At 42.8% G+C, this 24,399-nt stretch overlaps 1 protein-coding gene across 1 annotated transcript; it reads left to right on the top strand.

Moving 5' to 3' along the window:
- The first annotated feature begins 16,769 nt into the window (after positions 1-16,769).
- On the top strand, positions 16,770-24,083 carry LOC142559720 (uncharacterized). The gene is made up of 2 exons (XM_075671298.1): positions 16,770-17,224; positions 18,325-24,083. The coding sequence occupies exon 2, from the start codon at positions 20,310-20,312 to the stop codon at positions 21,168-21,170; it is 861 nt and encodes a 286-aa protein (XP_075527413.1). The 5' UTR covers positions 16,770-17,224; positions 18,325-20,309; the 3' UTR covers positions 21,171-24,083.
- Positions 24,084-24,399: the final 316 nt, after the last annotated feature.

The raw sequence follows: 24,399 nt of genomic DNA, 5'->3' as shown, positions 1-24,399 counted from the left end.
TGAGCGATTACGTGAGCACAGGAACGTTGAAAATGTAGCCCTATCAGGCCACCTTGCCGAACATTGCGCACGCTGTAGATGCAAGCCTCTGTTTAATTGCATTCGATCGCTGGCCAGACACCCTGACCAGCTCACCAGAGAAATAGTAGAAGCTGCAGAGATTAGGAATAGGGATTGTGTTAGTTGCCCATCAGTCTCCTAATTGGAGAAAGATATGTTTTTCTCACATTTGCTGCCTGTGTGTCTTCATCTTGCTGGGTTGATTTGTTTGTGTCTTCCTTCTCCCTTCCTTTTTTGTGCAGTGATATATATATATATATATATATATATATCTGCTATTGTGCAATGAACGCTCAGTTGATAGCACTGTGTCCCGTTTTTTTTATTTCGTCCATGTGTTTCTGCACTACTGTGTAGATAATGTCATACCAACTAGTCCACCTGTCTGTCCTGACAGCACCTTTTTCATAATAGCCTTCATTTCTATAGAATGCGTAGTGTCGTGCCATTTGAAAATTTCAAGTTTTCTAACACTGCAGGTAATGGTAATGTAAACTCAAAGTTCAAAAATACAATAGTTTACAGCTCCATCATACTTTCTACACTCTTTACAGACTTCTACATTGCCAGACAAATGGAAAGTGGTTATGGTGGTTCCGCTACATAAATCTGGCAATGCGCATCATCCTTTCAACTTAAGGCCAATATCTTTAAACAGGACAGCCTGCAAACTTCTCAAACGCATTTATTAAGACCTGCTACATTTCTTAATTTATTTCCTTCTTCCTTGCTCGGATTTATTGGCAGCATTTGCAGTGAGCAGAAATTTTGTTTTGATTCTGTGGAAGCCATGTAATGTCACAAACATTGTTGCCTAGAATGAAAAGCAACTCCACTACAGCTCACACCCTAGCACCAAATCTGCGGGATACATTGCGGTGGACGATTAGTCACCAGCTGGCTTATATTGGCGATAATGTAACTGCCTTCGTTGTGGTTGGGAATAGCATTTCTACTGAGGTGAAGACATGAATGCTTGTTTATGACTACAAAACTATATCTACACACGAAGTTAACAAGGTTGAGCACAATTAATACAAGCAATAATTTACCCCAAGACGATTCTATCGCAATGGCAAAATAAGTGTGGCAAGCAGACTCTGAGTGTCGAAAAATAACCTGTGCATTTCTAGCAAGCAGCATCACGTTAAAATGTAATTCACCTTTACTTGGATAAACACTGGACATCTTTTTACAACATCCATTATTCTTCAAAAATTGCCTGTTGGAGATACCACAAGTCTAGCTCTTCAACTAGATTACAGACAATGCTGGGCATGTTTTCGAAAGAACAGGCACAGTTCTAAATACAGTGCAGGAAGGGGCCTTCATCCCTTAGTGATTTTTGTTGTGCTCTTGATGGTGGCCACTTACAATAACTTCAGAGAAGACTGCAGCACTTTTACAACAATGTTACCTCAACATTTAAAAAAAAGTGTGCACTTACCAAGGCAGTCCTGAGCTTGCTGAAGCTGTGCTTTTGTTTGCCGCAGCTCAGTTTCCAGCCGCTCTACAGTGGCCTGCAGTTCTAATATGACCTTGGCCTGGTCATCCTGAAAGTGTAAAGTGTGTAAAAAACCAGTGGAATGAAATGCAAACAGCATTTTCTGGCTTCAGGCACTATCATAAAATTCTAAGCAAGTGCTCCCCCCCCCCTTTACTTTCGAGCGATTTGAAATGGTCACTAACATCCGAGCAAGCACTCCTCCCTTTCTTCAGCCAGTCCACTACTTCATGCATTTTCGGGACTGCTTAGCTGCAGTTTTTTTTTTGAACTTTTTACGAAATTGCATATTAAATTAAATAAAATGACGCAATTTACTAAGAAACAAATTTATTGTTTAGCTGCATTTCTGCCGAGGCCCGATAGTTCACAATAGCCAAGTATCTGTGTAGCCATAGCCTTCATCAGTCGCCATTTTGTTCAAGCGGGCAAAGTTTTCAAATGCAAATGAAGCGCGAGACACATGGTGCGATTTTGCATGCAATCCGTTGTACGATGGGTTGGAGTCCGACACGTGACACGCATGAGCGAGCTGAGCATAGCTCTGTGCAAAACCAGCGCCCCTGCATGGACGCTTTGAACGACTTGGCAAATAAAGTGAAAACAAATGTGTCTGCACAGATTTCTCATCTTAAACAAAAGATGCCAATATAAACGTGACTTGTGAAAGGCACATCTGCAGTGTCGAATCCGTTCACAGCCGCCAATGACAAACAGCCGGCAGATCTAACTCACTGGGCCGTCGAATTGGAGACCTGTGGCGCTTGTGACAGGACTGCATGCAGCTTGTAATAAAGCGCCATGTTGGTCAGCACGTGTGCACAATCATGCTGTTCACACTGTTCGTATCTGAATTTTACTGTCTCGTCCCCTGCACGCTATTCATTGCAACTTAAATTGCAATACATTTGATTTTGTCGATGCGTATGGAAGCGAACCAGCAAGCCAGGCTAGCCTGCGATCGCTGGGAGAAGACAGTATAGGCCTATCCCACTAGATCTGGGACTGACAGCTCTTCAATTTCGGTCCACGATCAAGCAAGGCCACAACGCCCCCTCGCACAAACTTTCTTGGGATATCTTTCCCAGGGGGGAGGGGGCTTGCTCGGTATTTTACGTATGTAAAATGTATTCACCATGAACCACATCTTGAAATCTGTCAGCATGCCAAAAATTTTAAATAAGGGCTTGCTTAGAACTTGGCTTTGGTTTCTCCCATCACTATACATCACACAATAAACAGCAGGTGTTCCAATGAATACATAATTTCTTTGCATTGAATACGCTATAGTTTGTTTCACAGCCATTCAAACAGCAGCACATACAGAAGCGCCAGAGAGAGCAATGAATGTTAAGCAAAGCCAGCACTTCCGCAGTCCCTCAGTTATCCACCATTACAAATCATATAGGCCAATTAGTATGTGCCGCTCTTCAATGAAAAAAAGTCAGTTAAAATTTCACCGCTCTGTGCAGAACAAAACAATTTTGTCTGAATGTATATTGCCACCCGCGCCACGCAGGACATTTGTTGCAGCGACACTAAATGGCCACTCGCCTCATCCGCGACACCTTTCGGAGGTGGCAATATGGTGCGGCGATACACTGCTTCAATTGTAATCACATCAACATTGAAATTCATCGCAAAGGTGACACAGACATCTTTAGTTGTGCCACAATTTTCATGTACATAAATACCCAAGAAAGCGGTAGATTGGGTGGCATCCAGCGTAGCGCAATTAGTGGAGCATTGCACCAAACATGAAAAGGTTGCGAGTTAGGTCCCCAGCAGCAGCAAGCAATTTCTCCTCCATTTCATTAATCTGAAATACCATCATTAAACAAATGAAAATGAACAGTTCATTTTCCCTATGCTTCTCTTGGCATCGGTGTCCCTTCTACTTCCTAAGTTTACTGAGCCCATCTATCCTAAATTCTTCTCTGGTTTTTTATTAATAGGTTACGTGCTTGGACAGGGTTATTAACTTGTTAACATAAAACTGTAGATGCCATAATGTAATAAAATGAAGCCAGCCAACTCTTATGACATATACATGCGCTAGTAATGAGATGTGAATGTGTTTGAATGGCTGCAAAGTGCTCATGTATCTTTTGCAATTTCTCACTGTAAAAACATCCAGAGCAGACAAAAAGTAAAACTAATGCAGAGAAGTAATACACACACTCACTAACTCTGATATACAGCAAAGACTATAGTATGCAGCATTGAATCAGGCAGCACCCTCTTTCCTTCAGTCGACACTCTGTCAACTAGTCTTCTGCACTAAACAATGTGCAGTAGCAGGAAAAGTTGAAATGCTTTGCTCGCTAACATAGAGCTGTTCTAATTTAGCAATGCATCTCATAGCCTCCAATGCACAGTACAGAGCTAGGGTGATGAAGATGGACCTCAATGTGTTTTGCCACACATTTCTTGGAGATATTTCTTAAAAGTGGTGCTTGTCTGAATTTCTACCACTTGCATATTTGGGTTCTGGCCTGGTTTATTTTGACAAGAACAGCATGCCTTAACATTTGCAAGCAAAACAGGTTTTAGTAGCCCACAGCCATTTACTTGCCAATTAATCTGCAATGGAAGTTCCAGACATCCACTACACTTAAGGCCAACAAAGCTCATCAGTCTTTATTGGATCCTGCATTTCTCATTAATAAAGAACAGCTGTTGCTAAACAGACTATGTGCGTACACAAGGACCACTGTGCAGGCATAAGAAAGATTCCTTGCTAGTCAAGTGCAGCAGGTATCAAATCCATGCAGTAAGAGCCACTTGCAAAAATATTCTATAAAAAACAAGAAGTAATTCTTGTGTTCTAACAGTACATGTGGCTCTTGAGCTGCAGTTAAAGGGCCACCAAAGAGTAACAATAAATCAGTTGCACTCGTAAGGCATTCTTAAAACTGAAATTTGACAAATCTTGCAGTCATGGGTTGGCTATTAGAAGCTAAAATACCGGTCAAAGTTTCAATTTTTGAATGTCATGCTGAACACCGTACCTGTACATTAGTGTGACGCCACAAATTTCAAAGCATCTCTTTGTATTTAGACCGTACTGGCGTAGCGAAAATTTCTAAAACATGATATGTTTAATCTTTTATCTCCTTTAGAGCACTATGTTGCCTTATTTTCCCCGACAAACAATTAACTAGGCCGTCAACACCGATGACGTAATGACAAGCTTCAAGGTGGCGTGGCCATCCGTGTTTCCTTTTAAGGCAATTTCTGGCTTATTACTACTCTTCTCGCAGTAGGAGTGACACTTTTTTTTATATTGCAGAAATATGCCATGTTCCCTTTTAACGTTCTTTCTGGCTTACCGCTCTATTCACAGTTGGAGAGTCATTTTCTGGTATAGTAGAAAGCTAATTTGCTAATGCAAGTGATATCATTTTTTCTTTACTCTCTTTAAAGAACACAGCAGTAATTAGATGACACAAAGGTTCAAGCATGGCGAGAAACTTGAAAGTCTTAGTTGGAAAGTTACAGACAGCGGCCCTTCATTTAAAAATAAATTTTTCAGAGGATTAAGTGGAATGCAGTAGACCACTAGTATGATCCTAAGCCACAACGACTACCTGTCCAATGCTCTAGTAAATCTGTGCCAGCTGCTGTTTGATCTGTGACTGTTGTTTTCACTCTTACAACCATGGCTCTAATGCTGCAACTGCTGTTCCTTGATAGCAACAGATAACAGGTGGTGTCTGTAGCACATACGTTACAGGAATAACAGTTCACAGGATTTGGAGTTTTTTAAAAACTATGTTTACCCTGTCCTCGCTCTCACAGTCTTGAGTTGAAGCGGAACCATGTGCGGCCGCACGGTTGTTCCGCTTCTTTTCCATAGAGGCAAGGCTCCCTGCATTATATAGGATAGTGCAGACGTGTGGAAAAAACTAAACAAGTTGCTAAACAGAACCCCATCGTCGCCAGTTATCAAAGATCTCGTTTTTCAGGGCCGCCGCATACATGGCACAGAGCTTGCCGAAGAACTTAACAAATTTTTTAAAGATGTTGTCAGCAGTTCTCAAAACCCTCAATCTCTGAGCAGCACTATTCCTAGGAATAATCGCAGCATTTATTTTGATCCGACAGATGAACGCGAGGTATGTAATAGCTTCAACTCGTTGAAAAATAGCAAATCACGCGATATTGATGGCATACAAATTATTCCAGTTAAATATGTGCTGAATGTTATTGCCCCCCTACTGACTTATATATATAATCTGGCGTTATCAGCAGGTTGCTTCCCCAAATTAATGCAAATTTCCAAAGTAATTGTACTTTTCAAGAGTGGCGATAAAAACGATATGTCCAACTATCGACCTATTTCTATTCTGCCGATTTTTTCTAAGGGCCTAGAAAGAATAATTCATAAAAGACTCATGAACTTTTGCAATAAGCTTAACCTCATTAATCCGTCACAACATGGTTTCCGCCCAAACAGGTCCACTGAAACAGCCTTACTAATGCAAAAAGAGATAATCCTCGAGGCACTTGAAAACAGGGAGATATGCATAGGTGTTTTTGTGGATTTCTCGAAGGCTTTTGATCGCCTAAACCATCAAATACTACTCACTAAGCTAGAAAGATATGGAATCCGTGGCACTGCAGCTTGTCTACTAAAGTCCTACCTACAGCATCGATATCAATGTGTAACAATAGATCAGCATGTTTCGACCCTTCAACCAATAACCACTGGAGTTCCACAAGGAAGTATCTTAGGACCGCTACTGTTTATTATATACATAAACGACATAACAGATATCAGCAACCTTCCAAAATATCTTCTGTATGCAGACGATACGAGTCTCTTGTTTAGGGGTAATAACATTCCATTTCAAGCATAAACAGCGTATTAGAAAAGTTGAAATCATGGAGCGCAGCAAATTCTTTGATAATAAATAGTAAGAAAACAAAAGCGGTACTTTTTCATTACCGGCAGAGCATCGTTACATCAGACATTAGGCTAAAAATAGACAATTCTATTATAGAGGTAGTAGACACAGTAAAAATACTAGGAATTTTCTTTAACAAGAACATGAGCTGGGACCCTCATATTAGCTCCACTTTAACCAATTTATCAAAGTGCGTCGGAATGCTCGCGAAATTTGGCTCCTATCTACCTGTATCGATTAAATTAATAATATACAACACATTATTCATGTCATATGTTAACTACTGTTTCCTTGTTTGGGGCACTACTACTCAAACTAACCTGCACAAAATACACATGCTTCAAAAGAAAGCAGTACGTTACATAGCAAATGTTGACTACCTCGCACACACCGAAGAATTGTTTAAGCGATTCAAAATCATACCCGTTCATAAGCTATACGAATTTTTCTTAGCCGTAAGATATAAAAAATCCATTTTTCACAATGACAACTTCTTGGTAGCATTGTCATCCCTCGAAGCAAACTCAACGCCATACTCGTTTCGTAAACACGAACGTTGGACCATTCCCTTTTGCCGTACAGAACATGGTCGACAGATGATGCGTCATGTAGTTACAAGGTTACTAAATAAATACATATTTGAACGTTTTTCTCTTTAAACATCTAGTACACAAACTCTAAGAAATCATTTTTTGTAAGCCGCTGTATTCCCTTTGCATTAAAGTCTGATCCGAATGACATTTGCATCTCTGTTAACACCTATGCATTGTGTATTAATGAGCATGTACGACGAGTTTATATCCATTGTTCTGAATTTCACTAATAACAATTTTTCTGAATTGTTCCGCTGTATTCCCTTTGCGTTAAAGTGTGATGGAAAGGACATTTTCATCTCTGTGAACACCTATGCATTGTGTATTAATGAGCATGTACCAAGAGTTTATATCGACTGTTCTGAATTTCTTGTATTATATTCTGTTATGTAGTGTGTGTGGATTTTGTACTTTATTTTAAAACTTTTGACCTTGCTGTACGCCATGTAGAGGGGCTCGGGCTTCCTCAAGCGAAAATCGTTCGCTTTTTGCCTGAGCCTACCCACATCATAATGATGTAAATAAAACTGACTTGACTTGAATTGACAAGCAAAATGAACATCAAATGAAACAACTTTCCACATAACGCAACGCCCGAGGAGTGGAAGCAGCATTTTACGAAGCACATGGTTCAGTTTCAAGTATCTACTAGCAATGATGTAGCAACTGCATGACATTTCTGTAGTACAGCCGAATTGGAGTGTAGGCATATTTATGATATACTGCAAATTGAACAGCACCTTGAAGTTGTCAGCTGCACGCATGCCACCTTATTATTTGTTTACTTTCACTTAGGCCTCCCTCGCACCGGAACACACAATATTTATGGGTGGTTCTATTAACAAAACAGGGGTAAGTGTGTTGCTGTTTGGTATATTTTTTTTTCTCATCAAGAAGTGGCACACAGCAGCCACATCAATTTCAGTTTTCTGTAAGCTGGAAGTTCTCAGTCATTATAATGTGGTACTATTACAGATGAGAGTCATGGCCGTCAGCAATGTATGTAGGGAAGTGCGTCCACTGTGAACACATGTGGTTACTGCGATGTGGTACCACTGCGATGAATGTGGTACAATTGCAAACATTATACATAATGGTCCAATGAGGGGAATCTCATTATGCTGTTGCATTGAAGTTGCTTTGGAATGTTGATTTTTTCGAAATTGAAAATACCCACCCAATAACCCCTAAAAAATGAAACACGTTGCGAATTCCACTACCACATTCCTGGAAGCACTCAAATTCAAGCTCATACCTCAACGGTGTAATTATATGAGCTGCAGATATTCAAAGTAAGACAATGTGCTTGGTCTAGCAGTTTGCTTATGGGAGCAAGACTTCGTAAGCAAGCTTCAAAAGCCCGTCTATATCAGGTAGCTCACAAAAGAATGACAGGTGGACATCAAGGAATGCATAACTGCTCCAACTGACGATATTGTGAGCATTTAATAGACGATAGTGTGAGTATTAAATTGTTCGCAGACGACTGGTTACATTACAAAGAGATTAAAGATGCCAGTGATCAAGTGATCCTGAGTAAAAGTCTTACTGCGATTTCTGACTGGTGCGACGCCTGAAAAATGAAACTTAATGAAGAAAAAACAGTTTTTATGCGCATTACCAACAAAAAACACCCTCTAGCATATCAATACACTATTAATCAATCACGGTCTCTGAAACAGACTTCTTTAAATATTTGGGTGTAACCATCAACAATCGTCTAACCTGGTCGCAACACATTGATAATGTTTGTGCGTCTGCTCGACGTAAACTCGGCCTACCGAGACACAAGCTGAAACATTCTCCTCCATCCGTGAAACAATTGGCATTCAACACACTCGTAAGGTCGCGATTAGGATATGCTTCCGTCGTCTGGGACCCATTCACGAAAAAAAAGTATTAAAAACTGGAAAACATAAGCAGGCTTGCCGTCCGCTACATATATAACTGCTATGGACGTTATGACGCCCCCTCTCAATTGATTAATGAAAACAATATTGCCACCCTAGAATCCCAAAGAACGGTAGCACGCCTATCATTGCTTTCCCGCCTTTGGAAAAGGGAAATACTACTTGGTCATTCACCCTGTCTCCAGCCGCTACCAGCTAGAGCTACCAGAAATTAATCACTTCGACAAGATAACCCCTATTTTCGCGAGTACAAATTGCTTTAAATATTCCTTCTTTCCTAGAACAATAAATGATTGGAACTCTCTGCCAGCCGATGTCATCATCATCATCAGCCTGGTTACGCCCACTGCAGGGCAAAGGCCTCTCCCATACTTCAACAACCCCGGTCATGTACTAATTGTGGCCATGCCGTCCCTGCAAACTTCTTAATCTCATCCGCCCACCTAACTTTCTGCCGCCCCCTGCTACGCTTCCCTTCCCTTGGGATCCAGTCCGTAACCCTTAATGACCATCGGTTATCTTCCCTCCTCATTACATGTCCTGCCCATGCCCATTTCTTTTTCTTGATTTCAACTAAGATGTCAGTAACTCGCGTTTGTTCCCTCACCCAATCTGCTCTTTTCTTATCCCTTAACGTTACACCTATCATTCTTCTTTCCATAGCTCGTTGTGTCGTCCTCAAATTGAGTAGAACCCTTTTCGTAAGCCTCCAGGTTTGTGCCCCGTAGGTGAGTACTGGTAAGACACAGCTATTATACACTTTTCTCTTGAGGGATAATGGCAACCTGCTGTTCATGATTTGGGAATGCCTGCCAAACGCACTCCAGCCCATTCTTATTCTTCTGATTATTTCCGTCTCATGATCCGGATCCGCCGTCACTACCTGCCCTAAGTAGATGTATTCCCTTACGACTTCCAGTACCTCGCTGCCTATTGTAAATTGCTGTTCTCTCCCGAGACTGTTAAGCATTACTTTAGTTTTCTGCATATTAATTTTTAGACCCACTCTTCTGTTTTGCCTCTCCAGGTCAGTGAGCATGCATTGCAATTGGTCCCCTGAGTTACTAAGCAAGGCAATATCATCAGCGAATCGCAAGTTACTAAGGTATTCTCCATTAACTTTCATCCCCAATTCTTCCCAATCCAGGTCTCTGAATGCCTCCTGTAAACACGCTGTGAATAGCATTGGAGATATCGTATCTCCCTGCCTAATGCCTTTCTTTATTGGGATTTTGTTGCTTGCTTTATGGAGGACTACGGTGGCTGTGGAACCGCTATAGATATCTTCCAGTATTTTTACATATGGCTCATCTACACCCTGATTCCGTAATGCCTCCATGACTGCTGAGGTTTCGACTGAATCAAACGCTTTCTCGTAATCAATGAAAGCTATATATAAGGGTTGGTTATATTCTGCACATTTCTCTATCACTTGATTGATAGTGTGAATATGGTCTATTGTTGAGTAGCCTTTACGGAATCCTGCCTGGTCCTTTGGTTGACAGAAGTCTAAGGTGTTCCTGATTCTATTTGCAATTTCCTTAGTAAATACTTTGTAGGCAACGGACAGTAAGCTGATCGGTCTATAATTTTTCAAGTCTTTGGCGTCCCCTTTCTTATGGATTAGGATTATGTTAGCGTTCTTCCAAGATTCCGGTACGCTCGAGGTCATGAGGCATTGCGTGTACAGGGTGGCCAGTTTCTCTAGAACAATCTGTCCACCATCTTTCAACAAATCTGCTGTTACCTGATCCTCCCCAGCTGCCTTCCCCCTTTGCATATCTCCTAAGGCTTTCTTTACTTCTTCCGGCGTTACCTTCGGGATTTCGAATTCCTCTAGACTATTTTCTCTTCCATTATCGTCGTGGGTGCCACTGGTACTGTATAAATCTCTATAGAACTCCTCAGCCACTTGAACTATCTCATCCATATTAGTAATGATATTGTCGGCTTTGTCTCTTAACGCATACATCTGATTCTTGCCAATTCCTAGTTTCTTCTTCACTGTTTTTAGGCTTCCTTCGCTCCTGAGAGCATGTTCAATTCTATCCATATTATACTTCCTTATGTCAGCTGTCTTACGCTTGTTGATTAACTTAGAAAGTTCTGCCAGTTCTATTCTAGCTGTAGGGTTAGATGCTTTCATACATTGGCGTTTCTTGATCAGATCTTTCGTCTCCTGCGATAGTTTGCTGGTATCCTGCCTAACGGAGTTACCACCGACTTCCATTGCACACTCCTTAATGATGCCCACAAGATTGTCGTTCATTGCTTCAACACTAAGGTCCTCTTCCTGAGTTAATGCTGAATACCTGTTCTGTAGCTTGATCTGGAATTCCTCTATTTTCCCTCTTACCGCTAACTCATTGATCGGCTTCTTATGTACCAGTTTCTTCCGTTCCCTCCTCAGGTCTAGGCTAATTCGAGTTCTTACCATCCTGTGGTCACTGCAGCGCACCTTGCCGAGCACGTCCACATCTTGTATGATGCCAGGGTTAGCGCAGAGTATGAAGTCTATTTCATTTCTAGTCTCGCCGTTCGGGCTCCTCCACGTCCACTTTCGGCTATCCCGCTTGCGGAAGAAGGTATTCATTATCTTCATATTATTCTTTTCCGCAAACTCTACTAATAACTCTCCCCTGCTATTCCTAGTGCCTATGCCATATTCGCCAAATGACTTGTCTCCAGCCTGCTTCTTGCCTACCTTGGCATTAAAGTCGCCCATTAGTATAGTGTATTTAGTTTTCACTCTCCCCACCGCCGATTCCACGTCTTCATAGAAGCTTTCGACTTCCTGGTCATCATGACTGGATGTAGGGGCGTAGACCTGTACAATCTTCATTTTTTACCTCTTATTAAGTTTCACAACAAGACCTGCCACCCTCTCGTTAATGCTATAGAATTCCCGTATGTTACCAGCTATATTCTTATTAATCAGGAATCCGGCTCCTAGTTCTCTTCTATCCGCTAAGCCCCGGTAGCACAGGACGTGCCCGCTATTTAGCACTGTATATGCTTCTTTCGGCCTCCTAACTTCACTGAGCCTTCACAGCCGATGTATTCCTGTCCAATAACATATTACATGCCATTGAAAAACTGCACTTCAAATAAACGTGTGACCGCGTGAGTACTTTCATACGTGTTAGCATGAAAAAAAAAACAAAGAACTGTGTAAACTGGTGCTGTAAATATTTCTCTCCTTTCAATTCAATCCCTTGCACTGTATGCTTGTTGAATGTTTTTTATGCATTTATATCATCCTTCAATGTACCTCATATGATTCAATGTATTTCATGTTTCATATGCACTTCTTTTCTTTGAACGTATTTAATTGCATTACTGTATGAACGAATTCCCTCCTGCCTGGGTCACAAGTTGGCCTGCAGTATTCTGTAAATAAATAAAAAAATATATTGTGCTTGCGGCTGAACTGCCGTAGCTGCACTTGAATTCAAGCTAAATCATGCATAGATTACATATAACTTACGCTGCAAACTACAAATAATTGTCCTTCTACAACAATGCAAAGACAGCTTCCTTGAGGAATAACTAAATCGCTATGGTAGCGCGGACTGTCTAAGAGAGGTATTTGGTAGAGCCTGTGACAACGGGCAGCATGTGGCCACCCTATGCGGACACGTCTCGTGCCCGTTCTTACGAAAATATATTTCATGTCGCAGATGCAATCAGATCACACGCGCACCTTCATGGTGGTCATTAACTGCACCGATATTTTTACTAGTCTTTCGCCACCGTGGCCGCAACAAGGCGGGCTCTAAAGTTTGCCCTAAAACCAACGTACTGCCTGCACCACAGCGAAATGCATTCATGTACGTTGAAACACGGAAAAAAATCTCGACAAAGAATGCGGCCACTGCAGGATTAGTGCCTTTTTGAAATATATAGCCTACGTCTTGCTCGCTTTAGCAGTTGCAGTACTTACCGACGGCCAAGATTTTGGCTGGTGTTGCCGGCTTTGTCGAATCCCACTTGACATGGACGAAATCGCCCTGGAGCCGCTTCAAGGTGCTGGTCGGGTCGCGCATCAGCTCCAGTCCTATACTAGTGTCCGAAATAGACGTTATGGGATACACGTCCCACTTCTCTTCTTCTTCCCACAAGACTAGAATGTGCCTCATGACTGCACAACACATTGACTAGAATGGAACTGCGGTGAAATGTACTCCAACTGCAGTCCCCACTCGAACGCACGAAAGCAAATATGGCGCTTTCGACACACTCCAATCGGATTGGATTGAATCGGATTTAATATAACATTGAGCACTTCCGCTAAATATAGCTAAACTACGGCAACGTCACTTTTCTTCTAATGGCAATACTATTCGCAAAACAACGCTTGAAAGGGACCATTAATTGCAGATATAATATTATGTTGAGAATAAAATATTGGAAACTGCCCGAATTCAACATGGTTTTCCGACTATTGGTGGGTAATCTTGGCACTGGCTTGGTTAAACCACGATGGTTATTACGCTAGGCTTCGCCGTAAGCCAGCATAAGCCTAAGCCAGCAAAGGGGGACAAAGCTGACATAAATATAACTACCGGCCTATAACAGTGACGCCAGTGGTTTACAGGGTGGTTATGCAAATTATAAAGGACAGACTGCAGGCATGGGTAGAGAACAAGGGGATACTTGGAGAGCTACAAAATGGGTTTCGGAAGCATAAGAGGCTAGAAGACAATCTGTTCTCACTAACACAGTGCATTGAAATAGCTGAAAAGGAACACAGAACCCTATGGCTGGCTTTTTTGGACATCAAGGGAGCCTGTTACAGTGTACTTCAAGAGGGCTTGTGGGGCATTCTGGAAACTTTAGGAGTGCAAGATGGAGTAACCAATTTCTTAAAAGATATCTATAAATGTAACCGGGTGCTTATACAATGGGAAAAGCAGGTTTCGGAGCCTGTAATGATTCGGCGGGGGCTTTATGTTTATGTTTATGCTGTACCTACATGGTTTAGAGGCCAAAATACAGCAAAGCGGACTCGTCTTCAACCTATCAATTTTCAAACAAGGAAAATTGATTGAACAGTCATTACCAGGACTGAAGTACGCGGATGATATTGTATTAATGGCTGACAATGCAGAAGATCTGCAGGGATTGATGGACATGTGTGGTACAGAAGGAGAGAGGTTAGGCTTGAAGTTTAGCAACGAAAAATTAGCAGTCATGATTTTTAATGATAACATTTGCGGCGAGCTTAAGATACAGGAGGCCACGCTGGAGATAGTCGATAAATACAAGTACCTTGGGGTGTGGATAAATAATGGCATTGAGTATCTGACAGAGTACGAAAAATATCTAACGACTAAAGGTAACAGAAGTACAGCGATTATAAAGAGTAGGGCACTGTGAAACTACAATAGGTACGAGGTAGTACGAGGGATATGGAAGGGGGTAATGATTACAGGCCTGACTTTTACCAATGCAGTTCTTTGTATGAGAGCACGAGACCCGGCAGCAGTTGGAAACTAGGCAACGTGGTGTGGGTATGCTCGCTCTGGGAGCACATGGCAAGACACCAAATCTTGGGATGCAGGGGGATCTGGGATGGTCTTCTTTCGAGGGCAGAGAGGCTAGTAGCAAGGTAGCATTTGAGGAGCGATTGAGAAAAATGGGAAAAATGCGGTGGGCTAGGAAGGTTTTCAGTTACTTATACACGAGGAATGTTGACACAAGGTGGAGGAAGCGAACTAGAAAATTGACAAGCAAATACTTCGGCAGCAGTTGGGGGACAGGTAGGGAATCATTCGTCAAGAAAAAACGTTAAAGGGACCCTGAAACGCTTTTGACGATTTTCTACAAACGTGTTGAGTCGTTAGAGTAGGTCCTTCTGATCATTAATTGGCACATCTAAGTGCTCCGCGTAAAGCGTGTAATTTATTATAAGGTTTTAAATATGCACATCGCTGCCGATCGCAGCACACTGCTCGGCGGAATTTTAAGCCGCCCCTACCCATATGACCGAAATCACCCATACGACGTCAGTGGGGCGAGCTATCCGATTGGCTGACAAGGGCGCGTGATCGATAATTTTTCCAATTTTATGGTAAACAAATGATCTTCATAATAGTTGCAATGTTAGTTAATTTGTTTTTATGGAAAAAAAGTAACATAAAGAGAATGCACAAGAATAATTTTTCAGTACACTTAAGCACTTCCGGCACACAGCGTGTGTCGTCTGCTTGTGTTACAACGTACTCCATTTTGAAGAGAGCTCCGCGGTCAGAGTCGGTCTCTGTCTTTTCGCGAGCACTATGACTCGACTTTGTTGCCTTGTGGACTGCAAACGTAGCGACTGGCAATATGTCAAGCTGCGACATCGTGTCCTTCTGCAAGGCAGCGTACGAGCGAACTGGCTGCTGCGCATCGGACTGCCGCTATCCGATCGGCGCCAAGATTTGCGCGTTTGTGGCCGTCCACTTTACACCGGAAGATTACTAACGCAATAGCGTTTCCCGAGTCCGGTATTAGGGAAAATGCAAGCGCAAGGGGACAGGCCGCTTGACTTTGCCGTAACGGAATGAGCCATGAGATGAGCAGAAGGGCAAATGCGAATGGTCTGCACGGTGCAGCCACCTGGTGGCACAGAGCTCAACCATACACAGTAGCAGCAACAAAGTGTATTCTTCTTTGCTGCTGGTGTGTATTTTTCGCAGGAGTGTAATCATGAACACGTTGTTTCTATAAATGTTTAAAATGTTTTACACTTGGTTAGAGCAATATTAGCGCTTTGTTTGGCTGGTTAAGCTCTGCACTAACAAGTGTATGGACCGTGCAGACCGATCAGGCCGCTCACGTACGTCTACGCTAAAGTTCCTTCATCACCTTGAGTTTATGCCTACAGTCATTTGCCGAAATGACCAGCTTGCCTGTAGTTACCGGAATACAAGACACGTTCGGCGCTACGACAGAATGCTCGCAACGCACGCTGCTTTGATAGCTCTCGCTTGGGGTCGACGGCCAAGCGGCTAGCGGAGCGGTCTCGCGCGGGCGGGGGCGGGCTCCAAAACAACCGGAAGTGGACGATGTGACGTCGCATCGTGACGCTGAACCAGTGAAGGCGGAGCTTAGCCCCGCTCGCTCGGTGAACGCGTTGAGGAGGAAAAGCATGGCTAGGGAGGAGGGTAACTTCTAATCGCTTGTAGCTCCATTAATACGTAACGCTTCACTTAAATTGTGGTGCGAATGTTCTACTTAAGCTGTACCCTACGCGTCTACAAAATTTGTCCGAACCGTTTCAGGGGCCCTTTAAGGAGACAGAGAGGGGTATGTGGAAAACAGAGATGCAAACCAAATCAGCTTTAGAGACATACAGGACGTTTAAGCAAGAAATAGCCAAAGAAACTATTTACGATAACTCTAAGGGAAACTCATTTTTCTTTGAAGCTAGGACAGATGTACTGCGGACTAAAACGTACCGAGCCAGATACCAGGAGATAGATTTGTTGTGCGGGGCACTTCACCCTGCAGTTGAATGTAACGGGGAACTATTCAAAGCTTTGCGTTTTAAAGACAGTGAAAGTAAAATAGACTTTGAAAAGGTATAAATAACTAAACGGAGGCTATCTGATTGGTGGATAATATCAACGCAACAGTAAAGGAGTAAATAAATAGGTATGCTTGCTTATGGTGCAATTCATATAGTACCATTCAGCATATAGTACCATTCAAGGCTAGGTGGCGCGCGCCGCCGCCCGATTCAAAGGGTTGAGCCTCAATCATCCGTCCACCCATCCATGCAGCCAGATTACAGCCGCGCCGTGCATGGCCTTGTGTCAGTCCGCATTGTTAGCGTTGTCTTGGTGTGTATTGGCGTTATCACCTCCAGAAATGCCGCGCAGAAAAAGATATAAGAAATATCTTTATGATTGCGCTTGCGAGGTCCCAGTCCGAACCAAATGTAGGAGGAAAAGTTTGGACAATGCAAGCGGTGCTGGCAGTGGTACGTCCGCTTCGGAAAGCGACGAGGACTCGCGAAGTGCCCACGAACGGCGTTCGGAAAATACGTGCTGCGATCGAGATTCGTCGCCACCAAGCAGCCCACTTGCCGATTCGAACTGTCACGATGAAAGCTTCAGTAACGTTGGCGAAAATCCTTTTGTGTACTCAAGCGACGGGAACCAAAATTTTGCTGACACGCACCGGCACGACTGCTCGTCGACAGATGACGAAGAAAGCACCAAGGGAATCGAGGACGCCGAACAGACGAGAAATGAGATGGTCAGTATTAATGTTATTTTGTTTACTTACTATACGGTCTCATCAGTGCGGTACTTCATATACGGAGATTTTGTTTAGCTTTTACTTTTAAGGTTAGGGAAATTTTTACGGTTAGGGAACAAAAAAACACGTTGACCTTGATTTAACCATTTCAGTTTCCAGGTTCGTAGCCTATTCGTAAAAGTCAATTCGTGTGTGCAGGTATATTAATCATAAAGAGGTGCCCTTAACAACCTTTTAATTACTGATCCCAGATGCCTTCGAGCACGTTGAAGCCCCTTGCCGGTGTAGTCAGCTGCACTATGAAATATGTGGAAAAGCTCGTGCATTGCGCAGAGGTGACCATCCTGTGTTCGATTTCCTTCGTTGACCTTCCAACTTCTGCAAAGCTTTCATTTCACGAAACGTTTGTGAATTCCCTTTCCAGCAGTAGTAAGATACTTTGCTCTGAATGACAAATTTTGTCTAACTCTTGTAGGTCAGCGTCAATTTGGAGAGTCCATACAGCATTTGTGTAGTAGCGTTTTTGTTACTTCAATACCTCTATCACATGAGAACATTGGAACAAGGATGAATGTGGTTGGACGACAATTGCAGTGGGCATATCTATGGTTTGTCATGTTCAGTAGACTGTTGAAGTTCTTATACTGCTGTCAGCTGTGTACTGCTCAAAGAGTCGCAAGTGCAGCAACATTGAAAATGCTTATGTTGAAAAAGGTAGTTCTGCGAGCACTTTGTTGCTCAAAGAAAAGTATGCTTTCGACTTGAACGATCCTCATAAGCCTGGCTAAACAAAGTACAACGTGTAGTTCTTTAGTTGATTGTTTATAGGCAATTTGCCGTGGCATCATACCAGCTGTCATGTTTAGATGTCCCTTGAGCATGGTATGGCTGCGGCTTTATTTAGTGCAATTTATTTGTGCAACTGTAGTGAAAACTGTCAGAAATCTGCCATAACGATGATCACGTCATTGGACATCAACAATCTGTCGCACATTTGCCCAGTAATTACTATTGATAGTGTTGCCATTAATTTTACAATTATTAAAAAGCTAGTTGATCATGTAAACATACTGTTCCTGTACTTTCTCTTTGCCCAGGATGTCCTGCTGTACCCTGAATCAAAGCTGTCACGGGGGCAATCTCTGATAATGGTAATGGCCCACAGCCTGCGGCACCATTCATCTAAGGAAGCCACAGAAAGCCTCTTGAAGGTCATTGATGCGCACATGCCTCAAGGTGTTCCATTTCCAAAAACACAGCACCTATTTTTTAAAAACTTCTCCTCGGCACTTGACTGTCAACGTAGCACACATATTTATTGCACTGACTGTGGTGAATACCTTGCACAACTGCCTTGTGCAAGTGTTACTGTAACGTGTCCTTAGTGTACATCAGTGCACAGCATCTCTGCACTTTTAGGCGTAGGTTCCTTTTTTCTTACTCTCGACCTTGATGCCCAAGTCAAGGACATACTTTTAAGCGGCAAGTTATTGCAGAACCGAAGAGGTGCATCCTATAATGTCAAGGACATCACTGAGAGCACAGCCTATAACACTTTGCCTATAACCGACAAAGACATATCATTAACATGGAACACAGATGGTGCGCCATTGTTCCAGTCATCTGGACATAGTGTATGGCCCCTGCTGTTGCAGGTGAATGAGCTACCCTTCAAAGAAAGAGTGCGCAAGCTTTTGCTTTTTGGCTTGTGGTTTGGAAACGGCAAGCCACACGTGAATGCCTTTCTTAAGCCATTTGTGGAAACGATGAACCGCCTCTCCTCTGAAGGAAACTCCTGGACAAGCGAGTCTGGAATGACAGAAACATGTCATGTTTATCCGGGCCCTTGCACTCTTGACACTGTGGCGCGCTGCATCGTCATGAATATGACACAGTTTAATGGGTCTCATGGCTGTGCGTGGTGCGAGCAAAGTGGTCAGGTTGTCCAAAGAGGACGAGGCCATGCCCGCATTTACCCAATTCAAGAGCCTGCACCAAAGCAGAGGACGCAAAAGAGCTTTGCTAGGCATATTGATGAGGCGCACAGGAGCGGGGAGCCGTCTTGTGGCATCAAAGGTGCGAATGTACTGTGTTTCATGGCATTCATACAGTTTCCAAGCACATTTGTTGTAGATTATATGCATGCTTCAGGTATTCAGGTATTCAATTCAGGTATTCAGAGACCTGGATTGGGAAGAATTTGGGATAAGAGTTAATGGAGAATACCTTAGTAACTTGCGATTCGCTGATAATATTGCCTTGCTTAGTAACTCAGGGGACCAACTGCAATGCATGCTCACTGACCTGGAGAGGCGAAGCCGAAGGGTGGGTCTAAAAATTAATCTGCAGAAAACTAAAGTAATGTTTAACAGTCTCGGAAGGGAACAGCAGTTTACAATAGGTAGTGAGGCACTGGAAGTGGTAAGGGAATACATCTACTTAGGACAGGTAGTGACTGTGGATCCGGATCATGAGACTGAAATAATCAGAAGAATAAGAATGGGCTGGGGTGCGTTTGGCAGGCACTCTCAGATCATGAACAGCAGGTTGCCATTATCCCTCAAGAGAAAAGTTTATAACAGCTGTGTCTTACCAGTGCTCACGTACGGGGCAGAAACCTGGAGGCTTACGAAAAGGGTTCTACTTAAATTGAGGACGACGCAACGAGCTATGGAAAGAATGATAGGTGTAACGTTAAGGGATAAGAAAAGAGCAGATTGGGTGAGGGAACAAACGCGAGTTAATGATATCTTAGTTGAAATCAAGAAAAAGAAATGGACATGGGCAGGACATGTAATGAGGAGGGAAGATAACCGATGGTCATTAAGAGTTACGGAATGGATTCCAAGGGAAGCAAAGCGTAGCAGAGGGCGGCAGAAAGTTAGGTGGGCGGATGAGATTAAGAAGTTTGCAGGGACAACATGGCCACAATTAGCACATGACCGGGGTAGTTGGAGAAGTATGAGAGAGGCCTTTGCCCAGCAGTGGGCATAACCAGGCTGATGATGATGATGATGATTATGATGATGATGATGATGATGTGCATGCTGTCTGCAATGGATTTGTTCGCACCACAGCCTTTATGTGGTTCAGCCACAAGAGGCAGAACGAATTTAGTCTTGGATCGCACCTGCAAGAGATCAGTGCCAGGTTGAGCCAACTGACTCCCTGTGGGAGACAACAAGACTGGAAGGCATCTGAGTGGAGAGATTGGCTTCTTTTTTTCTCTCCAGTGGTATTGAAGGGTTTTTTACCCAGCAGATACTATAAGAACTGGATGAAGTTTGTTGCCGTCATGCACTTTTGCTTGCAGTCATCCATTCCTATGGATAAAATTATGAAAGTTAAGCGGGTCATGGTGCAGTTTCTGAAGGACAATCAGGAGCTCTATGGCCAAGAGAGCATGACCTACAATGCTCATATCCTTGTCCATATGGTGGACCATGTTGATCAGTGGGGGCCACTGTGGGGCTTCTCTGCCTTTCCTTTTGAGTCAATGAATGGGAGGCTTGTCAGCCTGGTAAATGGCACCAGGTATGCCCATATGCAGATTATTGAGAAGTTTGCTATATTAACATCTCTTCAACAAGTTGTGCCTATGAATAATGGATGGAAGAGCGAGTACTTTCAATCTTTTGTCAAGTCTCTACTTAAGGGTTACAGCCTTCGAAAGAGTTGTGTGCAAAAGGGCACAGTGGCATTGTATGGAAAGGGAAGCACAGAAGGAGGCCTCATGACCTGCAAGAAGGAAACAATTGGTGCATTTACATACTGTGTGAGCTCAATGGACAAGTCGCGAAGAAAAAATTCTTATGTTGTCACAAGTGCTGGCTTGTTTGGTCAAGTAATGAATATTATCTCCAATAGTGATGTGAATTCTGGTTCCAAAGTGCATTTCAAGATCAAAAACTGCGTGTTGTGGGCACTTTTCTTTCTTGCATAGGTGGTTGCCAGTCTGTCCATTTCGTGACTGTCTGTGAAACTGATGAACATGTTATGGTTGATGCTTTGGAAGCGCAAAAGTGCATTTTTCTGGGTCACTCAGGTAAAATGATCTTGTCTGGTATTAATGAAGAGTATGTACTAGAGTCTAATTGAATATGGGAATGTATTTGGAAGTGCTTTTAATTTTGTACTGTTTTGCACCTTTGTGCCTTTGTCATCGGCCCTGACATGCTACTCCTAGGGCGTTTGTTATGTTCACAATGGTACAGAATTCCCTTTCGTTGAAAGACGTGAATTGGATAGACGCTTGAAGCGTCTATCCAATTCACAGTCGAGGAAAAAAAAGATGGCGAGCTTCCTTTTCTGGGTGTCCTCGTAAAACGTGACAGGCGCAGTCTGGCATTTACCGTGTACAGAAAGAGCACACACACAGGCAGGTATCTGCATTTTAATTCAGTACACCCGATGAACCAGAAGAGATCGGTAGTAGCCTCTCTTGTCGGCAGAACCAAGCGTATCTGCACAACGCCACAAAGCCGGGCTGCCGACCTACAAGAGGTTCACCGTAATCTCTCGGCATGTGGCTACCGGAGGTCGTTTGTGAACTCGGTGGAACGCCATCTGTCTCAGCCCCCAAGGCCTGACTGTGTGCTCCCAAGAAAACGCGCCCCCATACCGTATGTGTCCGGTGTGAGCGAGGGCTTAGCCCGCGTTCTACGCGGCTATGACGTTCAGGTTGCTCACGTACCGTCCCAAAAATTACGCCACCGGCTGGTAAACGTCAAAGACAAGCTTCCAAAGACTAAGTTTCCTGGCATCGTCTACGGGATTCCATGTGAAGACTGCGACTGCGTATATATCGGTGAGACAGGAAATTTCGAACAGCGGTTGAAGCAGCATATCAACGATGTCAAAAAGAAAAAAGTCGCCTCAAACGCCTTGGCAGAGCATGCAGATGACTTGGGCCACAGGATTGATTGGGATAACGCCAAGATATTAGAAAAAGAAAGAAATTTGACATCAAAACACCACTTGGAATCCCTCCTAATCCAAATGACAGATAGCACCCTCAACCGGAATGACGGAACCCTCCCCCCCATCTACACGCGCTGCTTACATCATATTTTAAAGCCATATAAATATTGTATCGCACGTCCTTGATTTCATTGTGAACAAGGCTCCCGTCAGGGGAGCCGAAACGTCTTTTCTTGTATTCATTCAGTGGTCGGTGTCCTTCTTTTTACCCTTCTTCATGATGCCTCCCGACCAGACGGGCTTCCGTCAAAACCTCGACTTCACTTTCACTTGTTCACATGTTTGTGTAAAGCTTTTGACACACCATAGCTGTGTCACTGCGTCTTTGAAGGGCTTCAAGGATGGTGGGATGCATAGAAAATGGCATTACTGATCAGCAGCAATATTTCAGGCTTTTTGTTTGGCAGAAAAGAATAATATGCTGACCTTGATTGCTTTATTTGGCAGCTGGCAAATTTTATTGTTCTCAGTAAGTGTTCCAGAGCCTGTATATTTTGCAAATGATGAAGAGTGCCAGAGGTTTGCCTTTTGCGAGAAAGTATACAATGTGTGCAGGTACTTCTCCACCATCACATTTCAGTAAATTCCCATGTGAGCTTTCTGCAAATTCGGCTACTTATTCCATGCTTGGTCTGGTACAGACCATTGTTTTGTTTGGAGAACTTTCTTTTTATGTGCCTCAAATTCAGGGTCCTTACAAGAGTAGATACATATTCTGAATATTTGTACCTTTGTTTCTGTATTTGTACATTATCACATGATTTGTGATTGAATGCTTAAGTGCATTAGTATATGAGTAGGTGTTGCAACAATGTGGAAAACTTGTACTATATCTTCTTTTGTGATGAATAACCGATACTGCTTGGACTGTGCCATTCCTTAAGCAATAGTTTTCTTGGACATATATTTGTGAGCAGATGTATTCTTTGGTTATCAACACCAGTTTTTCTCTGGGAAAGGAGGGTTGGTTTGCTTTCGTTATGAGACATCAAATTCCTTTCTTGTGTGACATTCATTTTTCGGCACGTGCACATAGAGGATCAACATCCTTTAATATTAGCTGATATATGCCTCACAACAAAGGAAAAGTTATCATGGTAGTCATGGTCTTGCTGTAGCATCAGAAATCACCTTTCGGTCAACTTGTGCACGTTATATGCAGATATATGTGGAGATCTCTTTACAAGGGACTATTACCTCCAAGGATATCAAATTATTAACTTGTCCAATTATTTTTTGCACCTTTGAAGCATACAACAGAAAATAAAGCGGCAGTATAATCAAATATACGATCATGAAAGGCAGAATGCATGATGGGATACAACTCCCACAAACAACATTGCACTGCAACTGGTAAGTAAGCTAGTACGGAAAAAACTCTAGTAGCTGAACACATGTGCATGCAAAAAAATGGTACTGCATCTTGGAATAAGTTAGCAAGCGACCTGTAAAAACAGTTTGTGTATGTTTAGGTGACTAACGAGACAGGAGGGTAGCTCCAGCCATGTGGTGCATTTTGCAACAAAACTGCATTTATGTGACAGTGTCGTGACAAGGAATGCGGTGAGATGAAAGGAGTCGATTTGGTCCAATATGAATTGAACGTATTTGGGAGTCCATGATAAGTACCTACTTATGGGCTCTCTTCTTTCAGTGTGAGATTTGTTCATTGAAATGGCTTGTATACGGACTATGGATCTAAACAAGCTTAAAGTAGCTTCTTGGTGCTTATTTAGTGTTAGTGATAAACTTCTCATGCCTTTTCTTTTCTGCTGTTTACGTAATCTTGTGCTATCCTGTGTTGCTGTTATATGGTCATTATGAGCGCTCTGCAGAAAACGCATAAAGGCTGTAATGCTCACTTTCATTACCTGGTGATGAATAATTGTCTGTACTGAAGTAAGTGCAGGCAACCAGCTGAATTATGGTGCCCCAATTACTCTGCTCTGCTAACTCTGAGGAAAAACGCATTGCAATGGCCATTATAACTGTGGCTTTCCATACCACATGTTAAGCTTTAAGCTAGTCAGCCCATGTACACAGTGATACACCTTGCAGTCATGTATGCAATTTCTGATGGTTCCCACGGCAAGTGCTTAGCATGAGTGCTCATGTGTAGCAGTATGCTTGCATAACACAAGGGAGATAGAAGCATGGCTTTTCCATGAAATAATTTCCTTATTGGAGGGGGA

The sequence above is a fragment of the Dermacentor variabilis genome, chromosome 10 (assembly GCF_050947875.1).
Source record: "Dermacentor variabilis isolate Ectoservices chromosome 10, ASM5094787v1, whole genome shotgun sequence".
NCBI classification, from domain to species: Eukaryota; Metazoa; Arthropoda; class Arachnida; order Ixodida; family Ixodidae; genus Dermacentor; species Dermacentor variabilis.
This window is presented reverse-complemented; position numbering and strand designations above follow the sequence as displayed.